The sequence below is a fragment of the Gorilla gorilla genome, chromosome 4 (assembly GCF_029281585.2).
Source record: "Gorilla gorilla gorilla isolate KB3781 chromosome 4, NHGRI_mGorGor1-v2.1_pri, whole genome shotgun sequence".
Taxonomy (NCBI): domain Eukaryota; kingdom Metazoa; phylum Chordata; class Mammalia; order Primates; family Hominidae; genus Gorilla; species Gorilla gorilla.
Genome location: NC_073228.2, coordinates 136,436,123 through 136,448,777, shown reverse-complemented (window position 1 = coordinate 136,448,777; position 12,655 = coordinate 136,436,123). Strand labels below are relative to the sequence as shown.

The window sequence follows — 12,655 nt, the reverse complement described above, 5'->3', positions numbered from 1 at the left end:
AAAGACAGACAATAAATTGACTGGGGATGCAGTCTTGTACTATGCACTTTCTTTGCCAAAGGCAAACGCAGAACGTTTCAGAGCCATGAGGATGCTTCTGCATTTGAGTTTGCTAGCTCTTGGAGCTGCCTACGTGTATGCCATCCCCACAGAAATTCCCACAAGTGCATTGGTGAAAGAGACCTTGGCACTGCTTTCTACTCATCGGACTCTGCTGATAGCCAATGAGGTAATTTTCTTTATGATTCCTACAGTCTGTAAAGTGCACAGGTAATCATTTGTGATGGTTCCTTTACTATATATAGAGATCTGTTATAAATAATAAGATTCTGAGCACGTTAGTACATGGGTGATAACTACATCACCAGCAAACATTCCATTAAAAGTTATGAATGCTGGTGTGCTGTAAAAATTATTGTATTTCCTTTCCTCTCCAGACTCTGAGGATTCCTGTTCCTGTACATAAAAATGTAAGTTAAATTATGATTCAGTAAAATGATGGCATGAATAAGTAAATTTCCTATTTTAAGCTGTAAATCATTAGTCATCATTGGAACTATTTAATTTTCTATACTTTGTTTTCATATGGGTGGCTGTGAATGTCTGTACTTATAAATATGAGGCATGACTTTTTATCAAGTAGAATCCTTTAAACAAGTGGATTAGGCTCTTTGGTGATGTTGTTAGTTTGCCTCCCAAAGAGCATCATGTCAGGGATTCTTTCCAGAAGGATTCCACACTGAGTGAGAGGTGCCTGCTAGTCTCCGTGCAGTTCTGACTCTTTCTCACTCTAATGTGTTTCTGAAAGTATTAGCAACTCAGAATTATATTTTTAGAACCGTGATCAGTAGACATTAAAATATATAACAAATGCCCTATATTAATAATTTCTGCATACTTAAATAATTATGACTATATGATGGTGTTGTATGCATTTGAATATGTCCTGGTCATATTAAAATGTAAAATATATAGTTTTATTAGTCTAAATAGAATAAAACTACCAGCTAGAACTGTAGAAACACATTGATGTGAGTTTAATGTATAATGCATTACACTTCCAAAACATTTTTTTCCAGTTACATAATTAAGTTATATCCTTTATAAAACTCCTCAGTAATCATACAAGCTTCATCTACTTTTTGAAAATTTTATCTTAATATGTGGTGGTTTGTTGCCTAGAAAACAAACAAAAAACTCTTTGGAGAAGGGAACTCATGTAAATACCACAAAACAAAGCCTAACTTTGTGGACCAAAATTGTTTTAATAATTATTTTTTAATTGATGAATTAAAAAGTATATATATTTATTGTGTACAATATGATGTTTTGAAGTATGTATACATTGCAGAATGGACAATGGACCAAATTTTTATACCTTGTCTTGATTATTTGCATTTTAAAAATTTTCCTCATTTAGCACCAACTGTGCACTGAAGAAATCTTTCAGGGAATAGGCACACTGGAGAGTCAAACTGTGCAAGGGGGTACTGTGGAAAGACTATTCAAAAACTTGTCCTTAATAAAGAAATACATTGACGGCCAAAAAGTAAGTTACACACATTCAATGGAAGCTATATTTGTCTGGCTGTGCCTATTTCTATGGAACTGACAGTTTCCTATAATACCTATTGTCATTTTTCTTTTTTCACAGAAAAAGTGTGGAGAAGAAAGACGGAGAGTAAACCAATTCCTAGACTACCTGCAAGAGTTTCTTGGTGTAATGAACACCGAGTGGATAATAGAAAGTTGAGACTAAACTGGTTTGTTGCAGCCAAAGATTTTGGAGGAGAAGGACATTTTACTGCAATGAGAATGAGGGCCAAGAAAGAGTCAGGCCTTAATTTTCAGTATAATTTAACCTCAGAGGGAAAGTAAATATTTCAGGCGTACTGACACTTTGCCAGAAAGCATAAAATACTTAAAATATATTTCAGATATCAGAATCATTGAAGTATTTTCCTCCAGGCAAAATTGATATACTTTTTTCTTATTTAACTTAACATTCTGTAAAATGTCTGTTAACTTAATAGTATTTATGAAATGGTTAAGAATTTGGTAAATTAATATTTATTTCATGTTATGTTGTGTTCTAATAAAACAAAAATAGACAACTGTTCAATTTGCTGCTGGCCTCTGTCTTAGCAATAAGTTAGCACAGCCCATTGAGTACATGCCCAGTTTGGAGGAAGGGTCTGAGCACATGTGGCTGAGCATCCCCATTTCTCTGGAGAAGTCTCAAGGTTGCAAGGCACACCAGAGGTGGAAGTGATCTAGCAGGACTTAGTGGGGATGTGGGGAGCAGGGACACACGCAGGAGGTGAACCTGGTTTTCTCTCTACAGTATATACAGAACCTGGGATGGTGCAGGGTAAATGGTAGGGAATAAGTGAATGAATTGCTTTCCAAGACTGATTGTAGAATTAAAATGAGTTGTAAGGCTTCCCCTGGAAGAAGGGCAGTGTGGGAACCTGTAACTAGGTTCCTGCCCAGCCTGTGAGAAGAATTTGGCAGATCAATCTCATTGCCAGTATAGAGAGGAAGCCAGAAACCCTCTCTGCCAAGGCCTGCAGGGGTTCTTACCCCACCTGACCCTGCACCATAACAAAAGGAACAGAGAGACACTGGTAGGGCAGTCCCATTAGAAAGACTGAGTTCCGTATTCCCAGGGGCAGGGCAGCACCAGGCCGCACAACAATCCATTCTGCCCGCTTATGGCTATCAGTAGCATCACTAGAGATTCTTCTGTTTGAGAAAACTTCTCAAGGATCCAGAAAATATGCTCTTTAAAATATTTTAAAACTGATATAGACCCAAAGGAGAGACCCAGTAACAATATTCAGCTATATTATCCATTCTCTCTTTCTTTCATTCAACAAATCTGTATTGATCACAGGCTCTCTGCTGGGTGTGGGATGCAGCTGTGGGCCTGTGCTGGAGGTCCTTAGAGGCCAGTACTCCTAGCCTGGGCTTTATCTGCATGGATTGCTGCAGTGTTGGGCTCCACTGCTGTGTGAAGCAATTGCTCCTGCTCTTTCTGGGCATGGGAGAAGGGTCAGAGCAGTCAGACACAGATTCCCAGGCAGGAGAATGGAATTCCTTCCAAGGAAGAAGACGTGTTTTCCTTCCAGCACACACCCAGGCATGGTGGTCAGGACCGTGGACCAGGTCCCCAACTTGTGCATGCACCAAGCCCCAGGATCAGGAGCAGAGCTAGTGAGGGAGCAAGATGGATGAGCACAGCACGGTGCTGACCACTCTAGACAAAGACAGGAGACAGGAAACAGGAAACTCAACTTGCAAAAAGACTGAATCTCAACTTGATTCAATTAGGCAGATACTGAGTTCCGGTATACTCCAGGACTATTCTAGGGGCTAGGATTCAACAGTGAATAAAACAGACAAAATCCTTTCCCTTGTACACTTATATCCTCCCAAAAAATCTCCTTTCCCCTCTTTCTTATCAGGGTCTAATATAGTTAATAAGGACTTAAGACTGGAATATCACATCTAAATCCCCAATAATGAGCCCTCACCAATCTGCCAGGTCCCAGAGAAGCTAAAAACAATCAGGGCTGTTTGCAACTAACTGAAATAAAACTTGATTCGAACTCGTCGTGTCAAGCCTGTTGACAACACACACACATGTCCACGTGTCACTGCTGTGCATAGAAACCTCTGACTCACTACCATCTGAAGTCCAGGCTCCTTCACAGGTCATTCGAGGTCGACCTCTGCCCCCTCTGACCCCTGACATACAGAAATACAGGCATCATCCATGTAACAACCTTGGCAAGAAAACATTAACCAGGTGTTTCATTCCCATTATTTTAAGTGGGAAAAATTTTAATGCATTATGTCTCAACCCAAAATCTTCAACCAACTTCTTAAAACATAAAACATAGTAAAATGCCTGTATATAAGGAAAAAACACATTAGGGTGTAAAAATTTAAACAAAATATTTTGTATTTATTTATTTAATTGTAGTAAAATAAGGATATAAGATATTTAAAACAGTACTTCCTGATCACTCAGCAGTTAATATAATGGTTGCTTTGTCTGTATAACATGCTGCACGTCCCCTTAGTTAACATTCAGAGCCTTTCCGATTGTCTTCTGTGAACTCTGATTTGCTGCTAATCATATGTGGAATAAACCTAAAGACTTTGTCCATTGACTCCCCTCATCACTTGGTTAAAGAATTTCTTATGTTTAGGGGACATAAATATTTTTCCAATATAAATATTGGTGGGAAAGCATTGTATTGAGAGACACGTTCTATGAAGAAGAACTGTATGTGGAAAACATTAATTGTGGAGATGTTCAGGCCAGGCATGGTGGCTTATGCCTGTAATCCTAGCACTTTGGGAAGCTGAAGCAGGAGGATCACTTGAGTCTGGGAGTTCAAGACTAGCCTGGGCAACATAGCAAGATGTCTCTACAAAAAGAAAGAAAAGTAGCCAGGCGTGGTGGTGCACATCTGTAGTTCCAACTACTCAGGTGGCTGAGGTGGGAGGATCACCTGAGCCCAGAAGGTGAGGCTGCAATGAGCTCTGATTGTGCCACTTTGGGCAACAGTATGAGGCTGTTTAAAAACAAAAAACAAAGAGATGATCTGTAAAGTACGCTAGCTCTTATTCTTCACAGAATATCCATGAATTTTCATACCTCTGTGCCTTGGTCCACACTATACCCTCTGTCTCAGTATCTTTTTTCTTTCCCACCCAACAAACTTGTAATTGCCCTTTAGATGTTTTCATTCACCATATCCTTCTTTTTTTTTTTTTAGAGACAGGGTCTTGCTCTGTCTGTCACCCAGGCTGGAATGCAGTGGCGTGATCATTGCTCACTGCAGCCCTGAACTCCTGGGCTCAAGTGATTCCCCTGTTTCAGCCTCCCCAGTAGCTGGGGCTACAGGCACTTACTACCATGCCTAGTTAATATCTTTTAAAATTATTTTGTAGGGATGGGGTTTCACTATGTGACCTGGGTTGGTCTTAAACTTCTGGCCTCAAGTGATCCTCTCACTCTGGCCTCTCAAAGTGCTGGGATTACAAGTATGAGACACCACACTGCCCTCTTTTTATTTTTATTTATTTATTCATTTATTATTTTTTTCAAGACGGAGTCTCACTTTGTCACCCAGCCTGGAATGCAGTGGCATGATCTCGGCTCACTATAACCTCCACCTCCTGGGTTCCAGTGATTCTCCTGCCTCAGCCTCCCGAGTAACTGGGACTACAGGTGCATGCCACCACGCCCAGCTAATTTTTATATTTTTAGTAGAGACAGTGTTTTACCATGTTGGTCAGGCTGGTCTTGAGCTCTTCACCTCAAGTAATCCACCTGCCTCAGCCTTCCAAAGTGCTGAGATTATAGGTGTGAGCCACCGTGCCCGGTCTTTTTATTTATTTATTTATTTATTTATTTATTTATTTATTTTTTGAGACAGAGTGTCACTCTATCACCCATGCTGGAGTGCAGTGGCATGGTCTCAGCTCACTGCAAGCTCCACCTCCCAGGTTCATGCCATTCTCTTGCCTCAGCCTCCCTAGTAGCTGGGACTACAGGCACCCACCACCACACCTGGCTAATTTTTTTGTATTTTTAGTAGAGATGGGGTTTCACCATGTTAGCCAGGATGGTCTCGATCTCCTGACCTCATGATCTGCCCATCTCAGCCTCCCAAAGTGCTGGGATTACAGGCATGAGCCACAGTGCCTGGACTGTTTTAATTTTTTTAAGAGATAGAGTCTTGCTATGTTGTCCAGGCTGGACTCAAACTCTTGGGTTCAAGTGATCCTCCCATCTCAGCCTCCTGAGTAATTGGAACTATAGGCAAGTGCCACCATGTCCAGCAGTTTTTTTAATCTCAATGTACCTGCCTGTGGCCAGCTGACCTACTGCTTTCATGGTCTCACATCATTGTATACATTTACCATCAGGATCATGACATAGAGAGAGTAAAATGCACAGGCCTATAAATGTAATGAGCTGTTACAAAAGTTTCAAAGCCACAGGAAGGTTCTACCAGGCGCTTAGAATGTTTATTCCATTTATACAATAAAGAACTAGAAAAACAGTCCCAGAATATAAAAGACTCAAGCCTAAGAGTCTCCATTTATCACTTGTCCGATGGAAGTCCCATTCTTACCAAAGAATCATGGCAGATTTAGGTTTTCCTGGTGTCAGTATTAGCTCAGACCTCATATCTAACAATGTTTGAAAAGTTTGGGTATCTCCTATACTAGTGTGTACTTATCCTGATGAATGGCTCCAGATCGCTTTGGTAAAGGATTAAAGAAAGTTTACTGCATGTATATGTAGTGGGATTATAGAGTCCTCCTGTTCAATCAATGGACACTGGGTTTATGAATGCCTTAGATGTGGGAACTGGATGAAGAGCTTGATTTCCACTGTGGTGGCTGATGTCAGCCCTTTACCACCTGATTACATATACATGCTAATTGATTATCAACGTTTCTTGTCTCTAGGAACACTTTAATTTCTTAGCTACCACAATAGATCCCTGAAGGTTAAGAGTCAAGGCACCCTGGTTGGCACCATGGCCTTGCTGTTTGTGGTGGTAATTATGTCCCCCTTGCCTCTAATGTTTGTAAGTGCTTCCAACCTGAGCTCTGCCATTCTAGGGATCTCATGTTGCCTATTGATATTAGGGAGTCCATGTCATTGGCAGCATCTTTCACCTTCAACCCAGCTTACAGGGGACATCCACCACCAATGTTTGCAATGATGCCTGCTTCTCTTCACTAGTGTATCTGTTGCTGTGTTAGTAAAAGGAGTATATTCTGTGTCCTCCAGGAACATACTCAGATAGTAGGTTCTCAGGCCAGATACAAAAAAAATCCATTTTAGTATTCCTGCTTCTCTGAGCTATCTGCTCTTTTCTTCAATACTATGGGAGGAAGTTCAGGTGTCTCCACTTCATATTCTGTACACCATCATCAGGATCAGGCTTCAAGGAGCCACTCCAGCAAACTATTAGGACTAACTCCAGTTGTTCTTGCGAAAACTTAATTCTGAGTCATAAGTATACCCACACCAATAAATCCAATCCCATTCAACTCTATATTCTTCTGGACAAACAGCTGCAGGATGCACTCGATTCTGGATTCTGACAGTACATATTAGTAAACTCCTGCACACCTTACACTTCCCTGACAAGACTGTATGTCAGCTGTGAAGCTATTGTCTCTCAGCTTCAAGCCCACTATACTATACTCTGCTGCAGCTGGGATTCTGCAAACCAATTTCTCCTTTGCCAGCTGCAACCCTGTTAGGATCTGTCAATGGAGGGTGTAGACTAGGAGGCTGGAGGAAGAAAACGGGACTTGTTTCTTCCTGTAGCTTCCTATTCTTTGTTTTTGTTTCCTGTTCCTGTCCTCTTATATTCCTATTCCTAATCCTAATCCTAACATTAACCCTGGAAGCAGTAGTTGACTCTAGTAGCAACATTTGATTATAGTTTGCAGTTCTTCCACCATTCATAGAACCGACCTTAGCACACCTCATTTCCCTCTGAGACCCCAGCAACAGCCAACCAGCATCCCCTTAGAGGTCTGGATCCCATTTCCATAGGACCCCTTTTCTGAGCTCAGGAACTGCACTGCACGCAGAGCAGTGTCCCCTCTACAGATGTCTGAGTTTCAAGTCCACAAAGCCCGTCCTCCAAATTTATAAGTTTTAATAATTTTCACCTGTTCCCTTTGCTGCCCAGACATAGAAGTGCTAGCTGCTTCCCACAATTGCCACCTCCTTGATACCTTATTTTTCCCTTTTTGCCTGCCTAGTTTTCCAATACCTGGCTAACAGTTCTTTATATTTAATTCTGCTTATTAAAATAACTGGTATAGTTCGTGTCTCCTGGTTGGTGCCTAGTTAACACAAGATGTTCTTAGATCTGACTTTAATTATTGGCCTTGAGGCAATAAGGGGTGTTGAGGGAGGGTTGTGGGCAGAACAAATGTCATCTTGTGAAGTATATGTTTCAAGTGAAATAGTTATTCTGTTTCCAGGCAAGGAGAAGCTAGTCTACTCTGGCAAGGGGGAAAGGTCTGCTTCTACCAGTTAAGGAGGGCTCAGAGAATTTGGAGGTTGAAGAGTTTTAGGTTTGTCCACCCAAATGTTTCTATCCCAGGTCTCATGGTCCCAGCCTTTTCTCATAAGAGCCCTGACTTTGACACAGAATGTCCAAAATCCACTCTTCTCCTTTGAAGCTCTTCAAAGGCTGCAAATAATCAGATCCTGAGCCTAATTTTCAGATCGGTTTGCCCTGCAGTTGCTGGAAATAAGAGTCTCCTCTAAAGTTGCCATGGGAGTTGTCAAGCATTCCGAGAATATGTTAAGTTAGAATTAGATTGCCATGAGCCTATCATTTTCTTTTGGTGAGGTCTTCAGTGCTGTCAGAAGAGTCATTGTACTCTGCAATCTTTATAATTAACATGGTTCTCATATAACCCTGCCACTTTATCTTTCATTGTCTTGCTGTCCACCTGCCCCTCATCTAAATTAACCAGAGCTAAAAGCTTAAGAAATTGCAAAGCCACTGCCTGCCAGAAGTTATTATCAACCTACTTATATTCAGCAATAGGTTCATATTATTTTAAAATAGTGAATAATCCAATGTCAATGTTCCATTTCCAAGTGTTTGTTACCTAAAACTACATCTGATACTAATTGTCATAGCCAGGTCTCTTCAGAAAGCAGAGCCTGAGATCAGGCTCTGCTTGCCTTCTATGCCTGGAAATTAAGGGTGCTGTGTTGGTGTTGGTGCTGACAAAGAGACAGATAGGAGGCAATGAGGGCAATCTGAGAAGGCACACAAATATGTATCCAATATAAACATAAATTTCCACAACTGATGCAAGAAGACATAGAAAAATCTAAACAGATCTAGAACCACTAAAGAAATTAAACCAGTCATTTAAAATCTTTCTTGAAAGAATACACCAAGTCCAGATAGTTTTCTAGGTGAGTCCTTCTAAACTGTCAGGTCACATATAATTCCAAACATATATAAACTCTTATAGAAAATAAACAAAATGAGATATTTCCCAGCTCATTTTGTGAAGCTAATATGTAGCATACGAAAGTCAGAGGAGGAAAATATATGAAAGAAAAATTATGATCCCATACTCACTCATGAATGTGGACATAAACATTGTTATCAAAGTTTTATAAATCCAAATCCAGCATGTATAAAAAGATATTACATAACAACTAATGTAATGTCTTTCTTTCAGGAATATAAAATTAAGTGTCAGGAATATGAAATATTCCTTTATTTCAGGAATATAAAAATTAAATGTCAGAAAATCTATTAATGTAATTTACCACATTAATCACTTTTTAAAGAGAAGAATCAGGCTGGGCACAGTGGCTCATGTCTGTAATCCCAGCACTTTGGGAGGCCGAGGCAGGTGGATCACCTGAGGTCAGGAGTTTGAGACCAGCCTGGCCAACATGGTGAAACCCTGTCTCTACTAAAATTCCATAATTAGCTGGGCATGGTGGCGGGCACCTGTAATCCCAGCTACTCTGGAGGCTGAGGCAGAAGAATCACTTGAACCTGGGAGGCGGAGGTTGCAGTGAGTTGAGATCGTGCCATTGCACTCCAGCCTGGGTGACAAGAGCGAAACTCAGTCTCAAAATACAAAACAAAAAAAAAGAGAGAGAGAGAGAGAGAAGAATCACATGATGATATCAATGCAGAAAAAGCATTACTGAGATTTTACATTCATTTATTATAATTACTTTTTAACAAAGTCAAAATAGGAACTTTTTTAACCTGATAAACTTACAGAAAATACTGTGCTCAATGGTAATATGTTCAAATCATCTCTTTGAAAAAAGAATAATGCAAGAATACCTGCAGGACCACTCTGTGCACTGCACAATCCCAGGAAGCACCATTTACATCAGAGACATTATATATTTGAGTATGTATGACAATTTCATACCAGATAGAAGTATCTTTTTCCAATTTGCACAGAGGCTTTATATGATGTAGTAGTGTCCCTGGAGACTAACTTTGTTTCCATTAAAAACTGACCAAAGGTCCCAGCCTTTGCAAAAAGATCATTCATATTAATAGAACTAATAAATATGAGGATTATAAAGGAAGAAACAAAAATCATATATATATTTGCAGATGATACACTATGATAAAAATGGAACTCAAAAACACGTAGAGTCAGTAAAATGATTATAAGGAATAAGAGAGTTCAGCAAGTTGCTGGATAAATATGCAAAATCAATTACAAATTATACATTACCAAAAAACAGATAATGTAATTTTAAAGAAGACATCATTACAAATAAGTATAAGCATTATTATAATACTTATAAGACTATAAAGTGCCAAAGAGCAGGGTATGGGGGCACGTGCTTGTAATCTCAACTACTTGGGAAAGGCTAAGGCAGGAAGATCATTTGAGGCCAGAAGTTTGAGGCTGCACTCCAGCCTAGGCAACAGAGTAAGACCCCATCTCTCTCTCCCTAAAAGAAAAAAAAAAAGCAATGTAAAGTGCCAAAGAATAAATCTAACAAAACACGGAAAACATTTAAAAACTTTATTGAAAGATAGTAACAACAGCAAATGCAGAGACCTAGTATGTCCACGGATCAAGACTTGACACTGTAATTTGCAAACTGATTTATACATTTAATGTGACTCCTATCAAAATCCCAAGCATTTTTTTCATGATCATACTATGCTGATTCTAAAATGTACATGGGAAAATGAGAGTCCAAGAATAGCCAATACAATTCTAAAGAAGGAGCTCAAAATGGGAGAACTTTGGCCGGGTGTGGTGGCTCACACCTGTAATCCTAGCACTTTGGGAGGCCAAGGCAGGCAGATTGTCTGAGCTCAGGAGTTCGAGACCACAATGTGCAATATTGCAAAACCCCATCTCTAGTAAAAATCCAAAAAAATTAGCTGGGCATGGTGGCATACACCTTTAGTCCCAGCTACTTGGGAGGCTGAGGCATGAGAATCGCTTGAGCCGGGGAGGCAGAGGTTGCAGTGAGCTGAGGTTGCACCACTGCACTCCAGCCTGGGCAATAGAGTGAGACCCTGTCTCAAAAGCAAACAAACAAACAAAACAAAACAAAACCCAAATGGGAGAACTTGCCTTGCTAGATATCAAGCCTTAATAATTAAGTGTGGTTTTGACAAGGGGTTATAACAGTAGTTCCCAACAGAGGGTGATTCCCCAACCCCAAGGGAACATTTGGCAATTTGGGGTTGTCAGAATTGGAGGGCAAGGAGGGGATGCTACTGGCATCTACTGGGTAGAGTTCAGGGATGCTGCTAAACATCCTACAGTACACACAACAGCCCTCCACAACAGAATTCTCCCATCCAAAATGTCAGTAGTGGCAAGGTTGAGAAATCCTAGGGGTAGACAGATAGACCAGTGAAAAACTAATTTAAAAACAGAAAATATGACCTGGGAGTGGGCTTATCCAGCAGGAAACAGATGGGACACTCATATTGAGTAACTTAAGGCAGTTTATTTAATAAAGGGACCATTATAAAAGAATAGAGCGTAGGGAAAACAAAGCCCTTGGCTACTGGTAACAGGAACTGCAACAGGAGAGGGACTATTTACTGAAACTCAGAGATACAGAGCACTACATGCAGACGGCCAATTGGCAAGAGCTTGGACCTTAAGTCAAGGGACACAACCAGCTTGCAGCAACCTTGCAAGGAGAGAGCTAAGGGCATACATACCTTGCTTCACGCACCTCCTACCTTTTGATCACCTGTCAATGCTCCCATGGTCAAACCCAATGGGAACCTGTGGGCAAATAAGCTATTAATGTAGTTCATACTGGTCAGCCTCCCAGGACACAGAGGCTAAAAGGGGGTGGAGAGCAGATCTGGAGAGGCAAATAGGAGCTTTCCAGAGGGAATGGAAGGATTTCATAAATAAAACCCCCAAAGAGCAGAGCACCAAGGAAAAGACTGATACATTCAATATTCATCAAATTTACCATAAGGAGAGTGAAAAGACAAACCGCAAGCTAGGACAAATATTTGTTTCATATATAAATGACTAAGGATTAGTTTCAAGAATGTCTAACAAAATCCTCTTAATCAGTAAGAAAAAGATAAATTACCCACTAGAAAAAAAAAGGTAAATGACATGAATAAGTATTTCTTAGAACAGGAAACACAAATGGCCAATAAACATATAAAGAGATGTTCAACCTTGTTAGTAGTCAGGAAAATCCAAAATTAAACCACAATGAGATAACATTTCACACCCACCAGACTGGCAGAAATTAAAAAGTCAGACATTACAATTCTTGCCCAGGATGTAAAGTAAAAGGAATTCTTACACATTGTCCACAAAAGAGTAAAATGGTACTTTTGAAATGTAGTTCTTAGTAAAAAATCGAACGTGCATGTACCTTATGACCCCGAATTTCAACCTAGTGCATATTCTAGGGAAATTCTTGCCCATGAACGTCAGGAGAGATAAACAACCACAATCATAGTAGACTGTTTTCTTAAATAAACTTATTTTAGGAAAACTTTCAGGTTTACAGAAAAATGGGGAAGATAGCACAGAAAGTTCCCATGTACTCCATATCCAATTTTCCCTATTCTTAACATCTTTTTTT

The 12,655-nt window shown here is 40.1% G+C and overlaps 1 protein-coding gene across 1 annotated transcript; it reads left to right on the top strand.

The window, feature by feature from the left end:
- On the top strand, positions 1-2,100 carry IL5 (interleukin 5). The gene is made up of 4 exons (XM_004042475.4): positions 1-229; positions 438-470; positions 1,421-1,549; positions 1,655-2,100. The coding sequence occupies exons 1-4, from the start codon at positions 86-88 to the stop codon at positions 1,751-1,753; spliced, it is 405 nt and encodes a 134-aa protein (XP_004042523.1). The 5' UTR covers positions 1-85; the 3' UTR covers positions 1,754-2,100.
- The last annotated feature ends 10,555 nt before the right edge of the window (positions 2,101-12,655 follow it).